Source organism: Callithrix jacchus, chromosome 3 (genome assembly GCF_049354715.1).
Source record: "Callithrix jacchus isolate 240 chromosome 3, calJac240_pri, whole genome shotgun sequence".
Classification (NCBI taxonomy): domain Eukaryota; kingdom Metazoa; phylum Chordata; class Mammalia; order Primates; family Cebidae; genus Callithrix; species Callithrix jacchus.
The window spans coordinates 110,857,765-110,878,268 of NC_133504.1; the positions used below are offsets into that span (position 1 = coordinate 110,857,765).

At 35.6% G+C, this 20,504-nt stretch overlaps 1 protein-coding gene across 18 annotated transcripts in view; it reads right to left on the bottom strand.

The window, feature by feature from the left end:
* The window catches only part of PTPN13 (protein tyrosine phosphatase non-receptor type 13), a 215,805-nt gene that overhangs the window by 86,283 nt on the left and 109,018 nt on the right, over window positions 1-20,504 (bottom strand). For all 18 annotated transcript variants that reach the window (XM_078366891.1, XM_035294556.3, XM_035294558.3 and 15 more), the window contains 5 exons: window positions 11,901-11,996; window positions 11,417-11,510; window positions 5,620-5,842; window positions 1,719-1,793; window positions 1,415-1,589 (listed from right to left, as the gene is read on the bottom strand). In XM_078366891.1, coding sequence (XP_078223017.1) covers window positions 1,415-1,589; window positions 1,719-1,793; window positions 5,620-5,842; window positions 11,417-11,510; window positions 11,901-11,996 — 663 coding nt within the window. The remainder of the gene's footprint in view (window positions 1-1,414; window positions 1,590-1,718; window positions 1,794-5,619; window positions 5,843-11,416; window positions 11,511-11,900; window positions 11,997-20,504) is intronic.

Genomic DNA, 20,504 nt, shown 5'->3' on the forward strand with positions numbered 1-20,504 from the left:
GCAAGGCAGTATGACCCACTCTTTTAAGAATGGAGGCTCTAGAGACATACAGTCCTAGCTTCAATATCTGGCCACAACATTTACTATCTGTCTAACACTGAATATATCATTTTACCTCTCTAGACATCAGTTTTCTTGTCTCTAAGATGAGGATAGTGATAAATCTTGTTTTACAGCATTGTTATAAGGATCAAATGACATAATGAATGAAAACACTTGTTAAAGCACACAGTACATAGTAAACATTTAATAAATATTAGCTAAGTGCTTATTATTGAGCTACCAGCTGAAACCTAGGAGGAATGACATGCATCATTTTATTTTTTAATGTCATTAGTTAACTATTATTTACTTTCTTCAAATAAAAGAATTATTCAATACAATCTGATTTGACCAGAATCTATAAGAAATTAGGTATAGTATAAGCAGAAATTTGGATGAACTGAATTAGCTTCATGTAGACAACATTGACTGACTTGTCTAAAAGTGAGATTAGTAAGTGACAGAACCTCAGTAGGTACTAACTGAGTAGTTATTGGATGATTCTACAGCATAAATTATTCATTTTTAAGGCACAAGAATTCATGAAGCTATATTGAGGAAAATATTTCTTTTAGGGTACAGAAGACATTATGAGCTTATAGAGTTTTAGGATCCGTTAGCCTGTCAACTGTCATTTATGGTACTTTGTTGTCTAAGCATTCCAAGTTAAATTTTGAGGTAAACAGAAAACCTAAATATTAAAGAGTAATTTATAAATATAATGGTTTATTTAAAAAGGAGATCAGTTCCAAAAAGTTTCTTACTGGTATGGCAACTCTAACTGATAAAGAGGAGAGGCTTCTACTGAAGCTGTGTTCTTAGACCACTGTGATTGTGTACGTCAGGGAGTTAAGTGGATACAATATTTAAAAGACATGTGAAGACATTAATTTTTAGTCATCAATTAACATAAAAAAGACATTTTCTATGTCTTTTTTTTTTAAGTAATGTCAATTGACATTAAAAAAAGACACTATGCTTTTAAGATAGTAGGCCAAAGAAGTTGATGTGGAAGTTCAGAAATAGGGTCTTGCTATACATTCAGACTCATATTAGGATATTAATTTCTAGAGTATACATGTAGGCCATTAACATATAAAATGACCCCTAAAATATAATTAAAATCTATTTTTATATAGCCATAGCAGAAAATAAAAAATCTTCATAGTCAGATACCGAAGGTGACTAACAAACATAGCTATTAAAACAATGAAAGCAGCTGGGAGAAGAAAGGGAGTTCCTAACTCACTTACACTAATTAGTTCATTTAGTTACTACTTGTCAAAATGAGGTCAGGCATGATAAGCAGCATAGGAAGTCTGCTTGTTACTAAGTTTCTATATTGCACTCTGAATATAAAATTTCTTGGTACCTTTGAGGGTAGCTAAAGCAAACAAATGATGTTCTACTAAGCCAATATGCGCCACAACCATATCGAATACATCTTTACATATAGTTTTGGTATCACAGGTTAGTTCCAGTCTCTGCCCATTCAGAAGCATTATGTTTACTTTCCTTCGGTTATCCTCGTTCTTCCCTTTCTTAGTCTACAATTGGAAAAATTGAAAAAATGTGGCATTTATTAAAATAAGCATTATAAGAATTTTAACTGGTTTTTAATACTAAATTATCAAAATTATTTTCTAAGAGTGACACAAATTGTTTTTATTACTTACAAGAATAGACCTGGGCAAATCCAAAGATATAAATGGTTCGATTGTCATTTTCACAAACTCAGGGCCAAAGAAATTCTGCAAATCACATAAACAGAATCAGTAGTTTTTTTTTTTTTTAACCATTTATTCTAGCTTTTTTCTTGAAAACAATGTTACAATAATAAATTACATATGAAACTATAAAATCACATTAGAACTAGGGGATCTAAAACAAATATTGAATCTTTCAGTGAGGACATATACTGGAATTACCAAGAACAGGAATGGAGTATGCCTTACATTAAGTTTAAACTAAAGTTTTTTCTCATCTTTGTTTTCTACTATTGATGTCAAACAAAAAGCCTCACTTCTACACTGTTTTACAGGGTTTTCATCATTTGGCATTCAAATAGAATCAGACTCTCAAAAAAAGAGGCTTGAAGAAGTAATATAGAGTTATCAAGGTCATATAAAGATTTGGCTTAATATTGCTAACGTATTATCTTAGAATCTCATTGTCTTAGAAAGTGATATTCAGCCTAAAGCATGTTGTAGGCCAGGTGACTAATCCCAAAGCTTTGGGAGGCTGAGGCAGGAAGACTGCTTGAGGCCAGGCCTTTGAGACCAACTTGGAAACATAGTTGGACCCTGTTTCTACAAATAATAAAAAGTTAGCTGGGCACTGTGGTGTATGCCTGTAGTTCAGTTACACAGAAGGCTGAGGCCAGAGGATCACTTGAGCCCAGGAGGTCCAGGCTGCTTTGAGCTATAATCACACTACTAAACTCCAGCCTTACCAACAGAGTAAGACCCTGTCTCTTGAAAAAAAATTAAAAGCAAACAAAAACCAAAAAAAAAAAAAAAAACCTGGTCATACTTAAAAGACATCTACTTTATGCCTATACATATCCACCTGTAATCACGTTCTTGGAAACCTGTGACACTGCACTTTTTGTTTTAAATAGTGGCAACTAGGGATAGTATCAGTCACATAGTCTCTGATCCCTATCAATGTCCCCAGCAAGAAAATGTCTCAGGAAATAAAGGACCCATAAGATGAGGAACGTGGAATGCACACTCTTATTTACTGCTTCTCAGTCTACCTTTTCCTTTTTCTCCTCTTGCATATTCTAGGGTTTTGGCCAAGGGGGAGGACTAGCGTAGGAGACAACTTAAAACAAGTTAGACTCTGGATGGGAGAAGGGTTGAGAAAAGACTGAAAGATTATGACTTAATTGGCAAAAGGCAGAATGAAACCAGGGCTACTCTTGAGGCCAGAGGCAGGTGGTTTGCGCGTATGTGCAGGTGTGTGCTTGAATTAATGGACATTATCAGAGTTTAATTTTGTTGGTTTCTTATTTGCATTTGGTTATACAGCTCATTTGATTGCTTGGTGTAGGAATTCTGTTCAATTTAATTGAGTATATAATATGCGATAGATACCATTTATGTAAAAGTAAAAGTTTAACATTAAGGCTTAATATTCAGTGACCCAACAGGACACATTTTAAGCAAGAATAGAAAGAATGAATATGGTTTGCCATGGAAAACACAGAATGTAATAAAGATCAACTATGGCAACAAGGTATGAACAAGTTTGTAACAAAAGAAGAAAAAAATTCTAAAAATTTATGTCTTAGAAAAGAATATTCATTCAATTGTGAAACTGTACCTCTTAGTCCTATTACTCTTTTCAGCCTCAAAAATATAACCTCTAGCTCTTTTCATAAAAAACACTATGTAGTCCTTTAATGACCAATAGTTCAAGTTATCTAATCACTGATACAGCATATCTCTGATGAAGAATTGTTTGGTTTGAAATAGCTAGAAATTGACTGCCTAAAAAACAAAATAGGCTTTTAGTGAGATGACATATAACTGGTATGCTATAAAGGTACGATCTATAATTTACGAATTGTGAATGAACCAAAGTCTAGTTTAGTTCTCTGAAACTATGGTTTAGGAAAAAGGGGTGTATATACAGGTACCCTTTGTGCTGCTCATTGAATTACTATATTGGAAGCCCACACTATTTTGTATGACATCCTGTCAATTGCTTAGTTTTGATGTAGATATTGATAATAATGAATTAATGAAATCTTATTGAGTTTCTTCCTTTTAGCTGAAATACATGCAGTTATATTTTATTAGAATCTAAAAACTTTAAAATTGGATAGTGTCTTATAAACTATAATCTACTTCCACATTTAAAAAATTAGCCCAATGAGGAATAAAGAGGTTTTTAAAATGTACAAAGTGTCATATAACAGCATTATAAGGAATAGAATACGTGTCTTCCAATTTGTAGTTCAATGCAATTTTCACCACCCAACAGTTTTTTCTCCTTAGAATACTGTGAAGGAAATTTGAATTCTATTAACTTCAGAGCATATAAATGGGCTTTTAAGATAATCCTCTGAAACAAAGAACAAAAAATGAAAATAGAATAGGGTAATATAATTTCTTAGTATAGAACTAAAAAGAAAAAAACATTCTAAATTTTACTATGTTTACTAATATTTACTTTGCTTTTGAAGAATTATTTTAAACTAACATTACAAATGAGATATTGTTTCACCTTTCAAGTTGGTGATAGTAAGAAAGAATAATATCCAGAATAGGTAAGAATACAAAAAAACAGTCATAACCATAGAAAGCATAAACTGACACAAACTTTTGGAAGAGTAATTTGACAATATGTATCAAATGTCTTAAACAGTGTCTGCCTTTGGCTTGGCTATTCTACTTGGAGAAAGTTATCTGCAATGAGTTAGCTATAGGAATGTTCATTAAAGCATCAGTCCTCAATCTTTTTGGCACCAGGGATGGGTTTTGTGGAAGAAAATTTATTCATAGACAGGTAGGAAGGTATGGTTTTGGGATGAAGCTGTTCCACCTCAGATCATCAGGCATTAGATTCTCATAAGGAACACGCAAAGCAGTTCACAACAGGGTTCACACTCCTATGAGAATCTAATGCTGCTGCTGATCTGACAGGAGGTGGAGCTCAGGTGGTAATGCTGACTCCTTGCTCACCTCCTGCTGTGACCAGGCCATGGACCAGTGCTGGCCTGTGGAGGGAGCCCTGTAATAGAGCATTACTTTCAACAGCAAATTAGAAACATTTAAAATGTATAATAACTGGGAATGGACTAAAGAAATTACAGTACACAGTAAAGTCACATAATACTTTACAGCAGTAACAATAATAGAAGTTGTAAAGTGTTTAAGATATTTTACATGAGAAAATGTTCATTTTGATTTTATGTTTATAAAAATATAAAATCATATGTTGAAAGAAAAATACATCAATTAGAAGAACAGACACATAAAAATATCCACCACAAGATGCAAGGTACAGACTTGTTCCTTCCTGTCTTTTCATACTGTAAATATTAGGATATGACATTTGGAGCTAATGGAGACCTCTTTTAACTATAAAGTGAATTATTACTAAAATTCTGAGAATCACAGAGCAGCAAGATGAAATGCCCTTGAAAACATTCTCAGAAAGGTGGAATGCACTTGATAACATTCTTGAACTTTGGAACTCAGCTTGAACTTTCCATGTCTGATCTTCTCAATATATGGGATAATAGATTTATAATATTAAAAAAATAATCCCCTACAATACCAAATAGAGCCAGTTAACTTTAAGGATTATAAATATACTTTTAAATTATATAGTTAGGATACTCTAAATTTATCTACGTTATAGTTAAAATAAAATAGTGAAAACAGCTATATGTTTATTTTAATATCAACCAAAAAGATACTTAATTCCAGTAGAAAGAAACATGGGATTCAGTTTCATCTTCAGGTAATTTTAGATAGATACCTATAGCAATTTTTAAAAGTATTTTGCCCAAGAGTTCCCTGTGAGAGCAGGTTTAGATGTGTAGTAACCTGAGAATCAACTTACCCTAAGTTTTCTTTGGGTCATGGCAGTTTCAAGGGCAATTTCTCTTAATGAATCCCTGGTGATGTCAAGCATGGACGCTTTGATTGTGTCTCCTGGATATAGGCTCAACCGAGACTGTCTAAGAGCCATTTTGGCTTGTAGCTGCATCAGTTCTTCTTCTTGCCGTTTTAGCATGATCTCTTGATTAATTAAGTTGCCTTCGAAGGGTGTTTCATATTGCCTGCTATATAGAAAAGAGGAGACAGGTAAGGATTGGGAGGAAAACAATTGTTTTAAGGCTAATCAAGAAAACTTAATTTTAAGTAAAGTTGAAGAATTTAAACAAATTTTATTTTTCCATCTCAGAGGAATCTTTGCATTACACAGTATGGTATGAATAAATATACAGGCCAGGCATGGTGGCTCACACCTGTAATCCCAGCACTTTGGGAGGCAGAGGCAGTTGGATCACTTGAGTCCAGGAGTTCGAGACTAGCCTGAGCAACATGGCAAAACCCTGTCTCTACAAAAAAATACAAAACATTAGCTGGCCATGGTGGCAAACACCTGTAGTCCTGGCTACTCAGGAGGCTGAAGCATAGGATTAATTGAGCCTGGGGGTGAGGGGGTTGAGGCTGCAGTGAGCTGGGATTGTATTACTGTACTCCACCCTGGGTGATGGGAGGGGAGGGGAGGGGAGGGGGGAGGGGAGAGGGGAGAGGAGAGGAGAGGAGGGGAAGAAGGGAAGGGAGAGGGAAGGGAAGGGAAGAAGGAAAGGGAAGAGAAGGGGGAGGAAAAGGGGAGGGGAGGGGAGGGGAGGGGAGGGGAGGGGAGGGGAGGGGAGGGAAGGGGAGGGGAGGGGAGGGGAGGGAAGGGAAGGGAAGGGAAGGGAAGGGAAGGGAAGGGAAGGGAAGGGAAAGGAATATGCATCTGATCTTTGTCTTCAGTTCCTGACAAAGAGCTCCTAAAACCCTTGAAGTTTCTTGAGTGTTAGGAGCCTCTTTTGTTCCAATAATGAAACTCTGATCATACTACCTATATAAAACAGAATTTGGACATTACTCCTCATTCTTCCTATCCCCTTAAGTAGCTTCAATTTTCTTCAAGGCACCATGATTATATGGCCGTATATTATTTACTTACTTTTTCATGGTTTATTAGTTATTTCTTATTTCCCTCAAGGGACTTTCTGTGTTGTTCACAACTCTAGTATCTAAAAGCACCTAGTACATGGTAGGTACTCAATGATTACTTGTAGAGTCAATAACTGAACATATTTTTATGGCTCACTTTCACTTAAGGGGAAGGTCCAAGATAATAATAAGACCTTGAATCTACACATTTAAATTCAAATCTGTTATTTTCATAAAATATGACAACCTTCTAGCTAAAATTATTTCACATCAGAGCTACTAAAAGGCAAAAAAAGTAGTTATCATTGTTATATCTACAACTGTGATATCTAACCAAAGCGTCTATAAAACTGAAAAGTTTGAGACAAAAATCAAACACAAAAATAACTCTGACTGTTTGGAGTCAGAAATAAAGGTTACCTCGACAAGCAGAGGCACAGAAGCAGTGGGAATGTACTATGTATAAACTATACTTCAAAAGCTAATACATAAAAAGGCTTACAGATTCTCTTTGGAAACTGCTTTGAATGCCCTTTTTGGTCACTGAAAGACACTTTTGATAGCTCAGAATAAAAAAAATTACTCATTCTGCTGCATCTGACTCATAATTTCCTGTTAATCTCCTCCCCCGACCCCACTATGATATAAATCAACAGAACTCTCTGGATCTGTTTTGCCATTTTATTCTAGCTAAAGGAAATGGAACTTTTTGTAAAGAAGTATGCAACATGTACAAATACAGCACTATTTATAGATTTTATGAATATATGACCTACAGAAGAAAACAGGACTCCTGATTACATACCAGCATGTTAAGGATATTATCAGAGGGTTCTGCAAGTGAATAAGGAATTTAGATAGTATTTTAAGTTAATGTGTAGTTAAGTGAAAAGAAAGTAGATGAAACTAGTTAAAAGAAATAGAGTTTCTTAACAGAAGACAATACATACATATAGCTAACAATCTACCTTTTGAAATATTTTTCTTGGGCTGGGTGTGGTGGCTCACACCTGTAATCCCAGCACTTTGGAAGGCCAAGGAGGGTGGATCACAAGGTCAAGAGATCGAGACCATCCTGGTCAACATGGTGAAACCCCGTCTCTACTAAAAATACAAACAATTAGCTGGGCACAGTGGCGCATGCCTGTAATCCCAGCTACTCAGGAGGCTGAGGCAGGAGAATTGCCTGAACCCAGGAGGTGGAGGTTGCAGTGAGCCGAGATGGCGCCATTGCACTCCAGCCTGGGTAACAAGAGTGAAACTCTGTCTCAAAAAAAAAAAAAAAAAAAAAAGAAAAAAAGAAATATTTTTCTTTCACCTAAACATATTTCTCATTCAGATGCTATCAACACCACATGGGCTTTTTGTCCCCATGAAGTAGGAAAAAAAAGATAGTTTGTCCCTTACACAAGGATTTGACAAATATGGAGGCCTTAATACATCTGTGAGTAAAGTCTTGAAACAATTAAAATTAAGATTTTCTCATAACCTAGACACTTTTGAGGATCCTTATGAAGAAAATTAACATAAGGCTCCCGAAATGATTTAATTTTGCTTGAATATGTTTTAAAATAAAAAAAAAAACAAATTGGCTGTAAATCAATTGTTAATACATATTCTAATTTCTTCCAGTTGTTAGCTCTATTTCTATTGTTTATATTGAAAGCAAGAGTTTTCAATTGGCTAAAGGTTGGCATAATATTAACTATTCATAGGTTTTGAATTAGATACATAGAGAAAAGTCACTTCTAAAAAGCATTCTCCCTCAATTTATCATTGAGCTTTGTGCAATTTAGTATTGGGTTTTTATTGCTGTTCATCCCCACATGCTTTTGCTTCATTAGAAAAACAGAGTAAACAGACAACCTACAAAATGGGAGAAAATGTTTGCAAACTATGCATCTGACAAAGGTCTAATAGCCGGCATCTGTAGGGAACTTAAATTTACAAAAGAACAACAAATAACCCAATTAAAAAGTGGGCAAAGCACATTAAAAGGACACCTTCAAAAGAAGACATATATGCAGCCTACAAGCATTTGAAAAAAAGCTTCATATCACTGATCATTACAGAAATGCAAATCAGAACCACAATGAGATACCACCTCACACCAGTCAGAATGGCTATTATTAAAAAGTCAAAAAATAACAGACACTGGCGAGGTTGCAGAGAAAAGGGAACATTTATACACTGTTGGTGGGATTGTAAATTAGTTCAATCATTGTGGAAAATGGTATGGAAGATTCCTCAAAGAGCTAAAAGCAGAACTACCATTAGACCTAGCAATCCCATTACTGGGTATGTACCCAGAGGAATAGAAATCATTCTACCATAAAGACACATACACACAAACGTTTGCTGCAGCACTATTTACAATAGCAAAGACATGGAATCAACCTAAATGTTCATGAATGACAGATTGTATAAAGAGAATGTGGTACATATACATGATGGAATACTATACAGCCATTAAAAAGAACAAGATCATGTCTTTTGCGGGAACGTGGATAGAGCTGGAGGCTATTATCTTTAGCAAACTAATGCAGGAACAGAAAACCAAATACCACATGTTCTCACTTATAAGTGGGAGCTAAATGATAAGAACTTCTGAACACAAAGAAGGAAACAACAGATACTGAGGTCTACTTGAGTGGAGAGAGGGGAGGAGGAAGAGAAGCAGAAAAGATAACTGTTCGGTACTGGACTTAATATCTGGTTGACAAAATAGTATGTACACAACCCCCTGTGACACATGTTTATATAATAAACCTCCACATGTACCCCAAATTGAAAATAAAAGTTAAAAAATAAAAATAAAAAAAAGAATACTGTGTAACATGAAGCATAGATCTTTGTCTCCCACCTCTTAGCTCAAAATTATCAAAATGGGGTCATCACAAGGACACAGAAATCTAAAATATTATTACACAAATATAGATTGCTTTAGGTAAATGAATACTTGCTAGAGTTTTCCTCAAAGAAAAAAATTATAGGCTATTTTTAAAAAGTCTAATAAATAAAAAAACCAACTTTAATTAAAAGCAAACCATTTGGCCAGGTGCAGTGGCTCATGCCTGTAATTCCAGCACTTTGGGAGGCTGAGGTGGGTGGATAACTTGAGGTCAGGAGTTCAAGACCAGCCTGGCCAAAATGGTGAAACCCCATCTCTACTAGAAATACAAAAATTAGCCAGGCATGGTGGTGCCTGTATTCTCTGCTACTTGGGAGGCTAAGGAAGGAAAATTGCTTGAACCAGGGAGACAGAGGTTGCAGTGCACCAAGATAGCCCCACTGCATTTCAGTTTGGGCAGCAGAGAGAGACTCTGCCTCAAAAAAAAAAAGGAGAAAGAAAAAGTGGGACCATTAACTAAGGAATAATTTTAGTGCAGAGTATTTAATTATGTAGACTCTAAACTGCGAATAGTCTGTTTTAATCACATGGCTAGGGTTACCTGATCTATTAATAGTTTACAGATGTGAAATAGTATCTGGCAGAATTAATTAGCTAAGGGGCAAGTTTTTGTTAATTTCCAAATGATGCTTTTGTATTTGGTGGCACTTGAACTAAACAAACTGAAATAAAGAATTAGAAAGGATTCCCACATTTTAGAAGTAAATTCTGAAGCAACCTCTGGTTCTCTAATATATTACAAATTTGAAATTAATGCTTAGCATTAACAACATCTTTTGTTCAGGTAAGGGACCTGGGCAAACAGGACAAAGACACACATCACTATTGACTTGACACCTTTCAGTTTAAACAACGTAAATCATTCTAAGCTGAGCACAAACATAATACTAACACCATATGAGAAATTCACTAAATAATTCAGTAAAGAAATGGACTCTAAACAGCCTAAATCTGGCTTAAACAAAACAAAACAAAACAGATAACCTCTTTTAAGCCAGGAAAGATGCAGTTAATAATTAACTTCTTACATAATAGGTTACTTAGTAGTAACCTACTAACTATTCATTCAACAAATAAATACTCACTGAATGTTTGCTGGCTGAGCCTATTCCAACCTTTCAAGAGAGGTATTATTCTCTTAGAAATCAAGGTTTACTATCTTCTCACAGATTTTTAATCCCATGCCCTCACCTTTCTGTTATTTTATGTTCATATTGATAATTTAAAAAATCAAACACAACTATAAATAATTAGAGTCGATTATGATGTTAAAAGATTCCGATACTTTTTCGTTTACATAATGGATAAATTTCTGAGAACTTTTATAAAAACCAAGAGAGCAAAGGGAAAGGAAGAGAAAAGCAAAATGCAAAAAATAAAGGAAGAAGGATAATTAAAAAAAATTATATTTGATTCACACCTGTAATCCCAGTACTTTGGGAGGCCGAGGCGGGTGGATCACTCAACATCAGGAGTTCGAGACCAGCCTGGCCAACATGGTGAAACTGAGTCTCTACTAAATATTAAAAAATTAGCTAGGCACCTATAATCCCAGTTACTTGGGAGACTGAGGCAGGAGAATTGCTTGAACCTGGGAGGCAGAGGTTGCAGTGAGCTGAGATCATGCCACTGCACTCCAGCCTAGGCAACAGAACGATACTCTGTCTCAAAAGAATACCAAACACAATGAAAAACAAACAAAAAATTCGACTTAATTCAAATAAAAAACAAACACTGGTCACTGGAAATATCACTACTTTTTCTTATAATATACCTTGGTTTCTGCGAGTGGCCTTGACTTGGGGTTTCATCTACCCCGGGGAGACCACTGCTGGATTCAAATCTCTTTGACGCTTCACTTCTTCTCACTAATTATGAATGAAAAAATTATGGCACAGGTGATAAATACATGAGAGTAATCTTATTTAAAACTCAAACAGCAGACATAGGGTTGTACAAATCAAATTCACAGAACCAAATTAACAACATAATGTTATTAAACTCTTTTGAGGTAAATCATGCTACTTTTAAAGACAATGAATTATTATCTCCATAATAAAAAGGACTACATCATTATTTGATGAAACTGCTATTTAGTTCCTACAATACTACTGGGTAACCAGCAGCTTTTTATAACTTTGCAACTTTATATAGTATATTCTTTTTGACAACTCATATTAATATTTCAACACTACTGAAAATAATAATAATAATCATGGTTTCTTAAAAACAGTTTGCTTGTTTCAGATGCCTCCTACCTTGCCTGAAATCTGATTCAGAGGAAATAACAGATGGACTTTCACTGGGAGTACTAAAGACATCACTGTGGTAAGTTTTGTATCTTCGAACTGGTTCTAAAAGGATTAAAACAAGAAGATTGGAAAACAAATTCATTAGCTGTTCCACATAAATCCAAATATTACTTTTAATCTTGTGGGACTAAAACATTTTATACATTGCTTTGAATTTACCAATCGCTGGAGTGTATTCAAATAACAGCTTCCAATTTTTCAGTTGGTGTAGTATACTGACTCAGAGCACGGCCCCTGGAGCCAGACTGCCTCAGTTTGAATCTCAGTTCCACCACTTTCTAGTGTGTGACCTTTGGAAAGCAATTTAACCTCCCCATGACTCTTTTAAAATTCAGCCAAAAAGGGGGTATAATAGTGCACATTGCATAAGGTTATGAGAATTAAATGAATTAACATATACAAAGCTTTTAGAGCAGAGTAGACGCCATGTAAGCATCATTATTATGGTTTTTGGATCTTTACTAAGTGTAATTCTCTCTTAGACTCTATAAGGAATAGACAATCCAAAGATACAACAATCTCAAAGAATTTGAAATGTGCAAGATAAGACAAGCATTTCGATGCTTAATTTGACACAGAATGTTTAGTTCCACCAGAATAAGATGATAAGCATTTGGAAGGGGGTACTACGTAGGTTTGTGCAGAGTGTGCACTGTCCAAGGGGGCCAGACCCAGGGCCAAGTGTGGATCAAAATCTAAATTCTATCTTCTAAATATTTCTGAACCATCCCCTCTTCTTCAACCCCACTGTTTCTAGCATCAAGCACTATTCATGTCACTCCTCAACTATTGCCTGTCTCCTAAATCCCCTTTCTGCAGTTTTGCTCCTCTACATGATAATTCACATTACAGAAAGTAAACTTCCCAGAAATGAAAATCTGAGCTGCCTTGAAACTAAAGTGTTCACCATACAATTTATAAACTTCTTAGCTTGGTATTCAAAGCCTTTTATAAGCTGGTCCTCAACTACATTTGTTTTATTTTATTATTATTTTTTAGATGGAGTTTCGCTCTTGTTGCCCAGGCTGGAATGCAATGGCGCGATCTCGGCTCACCGCAACCTCCGCCTTCTGGGTTCAGGCAATTCTCCTGCCTCAGCCTCCTGAGTAGCTGGGATTACAGGCACGCGCCACCATGCCCAGCTAATTTTTTGTATTTTTAGTAGAGACAGGGTTTCACCATGTTGACCAGGATGGTCTCGATCTCTTGACCTCGTGATCCACCCTCCTTGGCCTCCCAAAGTGCTGGGATTACAGGCATGAGCCACCATGCCCGGCCCCATTTATTTTATTTTTTTAGAGACAGGGTCTCACTCTGCTGCCTAGGCTGGAGTGTAGTGGTACTATTATAGTTTACTGCAGCACTGGACTCCTGGACTCAAGCTGTCTTCTCTCAGCTTCCCAAGTATCTGGGATTAGAAGCATGTGCCATCACACCTGGCTCCCAACTACATTTATAGTAGCGGCTCTTTATATTTTGAAGTCACAGATTCATTTGTGAGAACTGGGCAAAAAGTATATATATGGACACACACACGCACACACACACACACATGTCTATATGATCAAAGTTTTGAGGAGTGGGAACACACACACATACACACACACACACAATTTAAGTATAAATTTAAAATTCAATTCAGGTAAAAGTCTTATCTCCATCGACTTCCCTAAACAAATTCTGCACTTGTGTTACTGAATTTGCAGATAATCAAAAGCATATTAACTTTTAGGTTCCTTTCTGAAAGATACTTTCTGTGTTAGAAACACTGCTCTTCCCCTTCTTTACCTGAATACTTTTTCTAACCTTTAAGAGACGCCTCTTTCTACCTAAAAGCTTCTATGACCACATAAAGGCTGAGTTAGACATTGTTTCTTTTACTTTCACATTGCCTTATGCTTAATGAATTGGAACTCTTCCACTGCTTTGTAGTTCTCTACTTATTTGTTTTCTCACCTAAATTATAAGCTCTCTGACAAAAAGTATTTTATCTATTTTTCTTTTCTTTCTTTGAGACAGGGTTTCACTCTTGTTGCCTAGGCTAGGTGCAATGGCGCAATCTCAGCTCACTGCAACCTCTGCCTCCTGGGTTCAGGCAATTCTCCTGCCTCAGCCTCCTGAGTAGCTGGATTACATGTGCGTGTCACCATGTGCAGCTAATTTTTGTATTTTTATTAGAGACAAGGTTTCACCCTGTTGGCCAGGCTGGTCTCAAACTCCTAACCTCAAATGGAGAAGACCATTGGCCTTGGCCTCCCAAAGTGTTGGCATTACAGGTGTAAGCCACTGCACCCGGCCCAGAATTTTATCCTTTTTAGATGTACTTCTAGTGTCTAGTCTAGCATGTACCTGGTACACAGCAAGCACAAAAGAAATATTTTCTGAGTGAATAAATGTATATAATTGGTACATAAATGTCACTGGTGACCTTTAAGAGAACTATTTTCATTGCGTGATTTAGTCAGAGGCCAAATCAGAGAGGATTAAAGAAGGACTAGATGGTAAGAATTTGAGCAAATGAGTATAGAGGATTCTTTCACGAATTTTGAGGATTGGGGAAGACAAGAAGATTTAAAAAAATAGAGTTGCTGTTGTTGTTTTTTTGCACAGAGGAATGTTTGTGTTTGATTTCAGGTGGTGGATAATAAGCCCATTGAGTGGGAGAGATTGAAGTGGCAAATGGTAGTGGGAAAAACTGATAAAAAACGTGTTGAAGGAAACAGAAGAAGGAAAAAGAATACATGGGATGAATAGACTGGCAAGGAGGAAAAACCTTTCCTTCTTTAAAGAAGTAACAGACAAGGGAAAGAGTGAAACAGAGGGAATCCCAAGATATTCATGTCAGAAAGATGTATGGAAAAAAAAGTCTATCACCCCCCGGGAGCCTGTTTGGCTGAAGCTTGAGAAGATTAAAGAACTTCTGCTGTGAACAATGCTGATAAAAGTCAGCAAAAAGTACATGAAAGCTTTCACATAGCCATGAAGATGTAAGGTAGGCTAGAATACCTACATTTTAGTGGAACCAATCAGAATTTTCGTGTGTGTGTGTGTGTATATGTGTGTGTGTCTGTGTGTGTGTGTGTGTTTGACACTGAAGAAAGTAGACCCTGGGAAGTGTCTAAAGCTGAGGAGCGACATGAAGTGCATGGCAGTAGAGAATCAAGGTCGGTGAGGAATTCTTTTTTGCTAGTCTGCAAATCTGAGGACAGTCTTCACATGATGAGTTATTCCTTATGTTAGAAGGTGTTTAATAGAGATTCTTAACAGAAAAAGAAAGGAAAGAATAAGTGAAATAGTTAAATTGCACCATAGAAACCAGGTTTGTGGAATCAGAATGCGGATGATGAACTGAAAATTGAGAGGTCATGCCCCAAAAAAGGATGAGTCATGCTGAGACAAAGCTTTAAATAAATGCAAGGAGAAAAAAGATAAATGACTGGCCGCAGACTCCATGGAGAGAAAGTTCTCCCTGTTTTCGGATAATGTTTACTTGGAGCAAGCCTGACTGCCTGACTTTGTGTATGGTGAACAGAAATATCAAGTAATACTACAATTGAGTTTTAGAATTAAAAAATCAAGGTATTTACTAGTACTTTTTTTTTCTAAATGATTGCATCCTGCCACAGGAATAAACAATTTTAAAAAATCCTCTGGCTTATTATGAATGTAGTTTGAAAGGACTGTAGAAGATGGAGAACAATCATTTTATTTAATACTAATTTAAATTGAATGAATATAGTACATTATATGCAAGTTACATTTTTACCTAGGAAGAGATGCTATTTTCAAGGAACACCAAAGTACATTTGTTTTGTTGTTACAGAGCCCTCATGCTAAAATTTTAAGGAATTTTTCCAAAAAAACTTAACCAAATTACAAGCCTGGAATTGCAATATAGAGGACAATAAGACCATTAAGGTCACGGACGGGAACCAAATCTAAACGGGCAGTATGGTTTTAATATCTTACAAAGAAAAGTAGGAAATCACAATAAGCCTATTCAATAAACTGAGTAAAGAACTTTTAGTCACTTGGATATTATGCCTTGCAACAATTTCACACTCCATATTACGAATATAAACGAATTTAATATTTCACACCTATTTTTGCAAAGTGGCTATAAGATCATAAACTTTAATCTGAATTTCCATTCTTTGGTGGCACTTTATAATTGTTCTTATATTGTTTCACATGTCCATATTTCCTCACCCTTACTACTACCCTATGTTTTATTTTCTTTTTCTTCAGTTTACTCTGACACTACTAGTAAACGTTTTTCAATCTTTGGGTTCCTTCTGTAAGACTAATAAATGCAACTTTGACTAACCACTCTTAAAAACACAACAATAAAACATTTTCCCTTGATGAGCTATTGGTCTGTAAATGTTTTCAGTAATATACCATGGGGGAGGAGGTTATTACTTCATGATACTTTACTATTTTATAGTAATAGAGCACTGGTATTCCAAAACACAAATGGGATAACTTGCTTTGCCTATTAGGGGTAGAAAGACTTTTTTCTTTTCCTTCTCTTACTGGGGTAGGGGTGGGTGTTTCTATGTTAACTGAAGTAGTAAGAAATTTTTTTTTTTGGTGAGCTTCTTGTGTTCTGAAGTGTGTCTTGGAAAATTTCTGAATAATAAATTTAACGTTTCCAGGTGTTGTTATAAAATTATTTTCTTTACAAAGAGAATCTTGTACTGGTGTATATGGAGAGGGACATTTTCTGTTTACGTCATCTGAGCAGAAACATTTCTTGGTTCTCTGAGATTACGCGCACATAAAGTTATCTAGTAGGCACAAACCAGCTAGAAGCGATTTTCTTCGTCTGTTCTGGTCTGCTGAAGAGGAGTAATATCTAATTGTAAATGATGTATGAACATTATTAACTATTTTTTTCTTTTTAGAGGATCCAGACACACAAACATGTTTTCTATTTTTGAGTGTATAATTCTAGCACTTTAGATTTGGTACAGATCCTAGGAATGTGGTATTAATTGACTGATTTTAAAAAAATTGTTTGTTATGAAAACTTCCAAACAGACATAAAAATGAAGGGTATAATGAATCTTCATGTGCCCATTTCCCAGTACCAACAAAACCTGGCTGGTATTTTAACTAGAAAGTATCAGACTATTTTATTTTTTAAACCAAAACAATGCTTCTACATACTAACAGAATATTACAAAATTTTCTGAATGCCAATATTCTTGAATTGTATGCAATGGACCTATTAGGATAACCATTTTATAAAATGCACATGTAGCCACCTTCATTACAATATAATAACTATAATGGAAAAATTTAAAGCTTTCACCATTACAGTTGTCGGACTGAATTTATCTGCCTTTTCTGGGGCTAAAAATTAGTCTCAATATCTAATTTGTTGGTATGCAAATTTCTTTTCTCAGCTAGCTAAATGAAGCGTACAATGTAAAAATTAGTGTACTAGGGTCCACTTAGAATCATGATTATTCCTTATTTTACTAGACAATTTCCTTCTTTTTGACTTCCTATAAGTACTTAGTTTTCAATTACAGAAAATGAAGTTTCAGAAAAGTTAGAAATATTAATGAGAAGAAAAGAGAAAATGGGAGGGTAAAATCAGCCTAGCCACCAAATGTGATGTTACCAAATTGGGTGTGTGTGAATAAATGTACATAAACACATAAAACATATATGAATATATTCTTTCCAAAAACCATTTTGTGCAATAGCCATGAGATAATGAAAAGAATAAGGACTAATGAAGAATGGCTTAATGAATTAAGATTTGGGCCAGCATGGTGGGTTATGCCTGTAATCCCAGCACTTTGGGAGGCGGAGGCAGGTGGACTGTTTGAGCGCAGGAGTTTGAGACCAACCTGGGCAACATGGTGAAACCCCATCTCTACAGGGGAGGCAGGGGGGAAGCAAAAAAAAAAAATTAACCAGGCGTGGTGGTACATGCTTGTAGTCCTAGCTACTTGGGAAGCTGAGGTGAGAGAATTGCTTGAGCCCAGGAGGCAGAGGTTGCAGTGAGGTGAGACAATGCTACTATACTCTAGCCTAGGAGACAGAGCAAGACCTTGTCTAAAAAAAAAAAAATTTAAAAAAAACCAAAGCATTAATATTTGCATAGAAGTCTAGTTATACAGATTCTATAATCATGCATACTCTGAAATTAGAAAATAATCTTTCATCTCTAGTACTATTCTATCATAATTAAGAGTATACTTTTTGTCAGAATATGAGGTATAAAAACTTATCAAATATTTTATTATCCTTTATCTGTAATTTTATCCTCTGAACAAAATTCACAGTGACTCTATTGTATTGATGCCATTTATACAGCAAAAATAAAAAGCAGCTTTTCAATAGGCCACTGTGTTTTGCCATAAGTTCTTGACAACTAAGAGTCACAATTTCTACCACTACTTAACACAATTAGCACTTTCACCATATAAAGTTGTGGCATGTGATCAAGTACACTATACTTTAAATGTTTAGGAGATCAGACTTGGATTATGAATATTTACACAATATTCTGGGCTTAAAGCTGTTTCAGATGAAACATTCAAGTCTACAATTTTCACATTAAAATGAATCTAAGCCAGCACAAATTATAATCTGAAAACACCATTTACAAGTGACACACATTCAAGTTCAGACAAGTAATATGTGGAAAGTGAGCCTCAGCCAACTGCAGCAAGTGTTAAATAACCACTTTTACCTTGGTATGTCTTTACCTTTAATATATCACCAAAATTACAGATGCAAGTTTCAAAAAGAACTAAAATGACTGGTTTTGTGGTGCAGAACTATAAAATGTTTTTAAAATCCCACATTTTAAAGGATATGGGTCCTAACAAAATATTTCAATTTTCAAACAAAGCAGAAAAACACACTAACAATCCTATGTATTCATATATAAAGTGTTCTCTATTCTTCTTTTATGGGAGAATAATTTTGAGAGATGACTGATTGTACATTTTATGTGTTTACTGTATGCTATATTACACCAAATTGCAATCAATAGAATATGTTCTAAAACACCTTGAGAGCTAGACATAATGAATAAAATTTTTAACCTGGGCGAACAAACCTCATACAAGTGTGAATATATGTAAAAAAGGAAGGACATATGGAGAAATGCTCTGTAAACTGTTAGTCACTCAATTGATCTAAAATATATGCAGAGTAGGGAAAGCAGAAAGAATTAACAGTTTCCAACTCCCTCTATAGAGGTGTTGATATAGTAGCCACATAGTTGGGCTGTGACTTGGGCTAGGCTCACTGTATCACTCTTCCAAAATCTTCAAGGATTCACTGTTATGACTTCACTGTCATTTTTAAAACTTTCAAAGAGTATAGAGTTCAATAGGAAATCAATTACATTCTCTGTTGGTTGTTCTGGTTATAAGTGAAAAGTGTATGTGCTTACTCATAGAGTTGGACAAGACGGAGGAAGAGGAGGTATGATTTCTCCTCACTACATGCATAATTTGCCAGAGAATACTGTTGTAACCCATTATCTAAAATAGCACCACTGAATTTATTAAAATTCTTTAATAGCCACATTGCAATATTTTGTTTATATTAATAAACATTTACTGAGTACCTATTATATGTCAGTGTAGTGGCAGACACTTAGGATACAGCTATGAATTAGACCAGGCCAAATTTTCGAGGTCTGTAGGAGGAAAGACAAGCTCCTGAAAAGCAGTAATTTCAATGCATAACAGGCCATCATCATCCTAAACTGGGGAGGTGAAAGATTCCTGAACCATCAGTGCCTGAAAGCTTTGAGAGTTTTAAGGCAGATTGCTGTGTGAATAAAGACAAGATAATATTAAATGGCCTATAAATAGGTAGGTAGGTAGATCAATCAATCAATCAATCAATCATCTATCCATCCATCCACACGTGTTTGTGTGTGTATATATGTGTGTATTTCTCTACATATACACACACTAAGAACTGGGGAGGCAAGGAGGGAGGAAAGGAGGGTAACAGAGGAAGGAAGGAAATGGGGAGGAGAGAAAGAAAAAGGGAGGGAGGGAGGGAGAAAATGAGAATGTGTACATGGTGTGGAAGTGAGGTGTGATATGTGAAATGCTAAAAGATGAGATGAGAAATATAATCATGGGGAACCTCAAGTATAATGATCCAAGGAGCTAGAATTTTATCTTGTTCAGGTGATGGAATATTTGCAAATGGCTGACAGGAGAGAATAAACATATTCAAACTTGCATGGCTGACAGACAAATGGAGAGATAAGGAGACTGCGATGAAATGCGGAAACAAGTTTAAAATTGCTGGGTCTTAAAACAATGTGATGAAACCCATTGTTAGTAAGATCCATTTTCAATCTTTCTTAAGACATATCAATCTGTCCTTAGAGAGTTGCTATGTCAAAGCCAAACTGGGTCTATGTGAATCATGCTATGGGTAGACTTAAATTAGGACCCTCATTTCCAATAAAGGAGCATATTATTTCTGTGAACTCTGAAGTCAATATTACATCATCCACTGAAAAGTCTTTATTGGTTTTAACTTTAATTTTCCCTA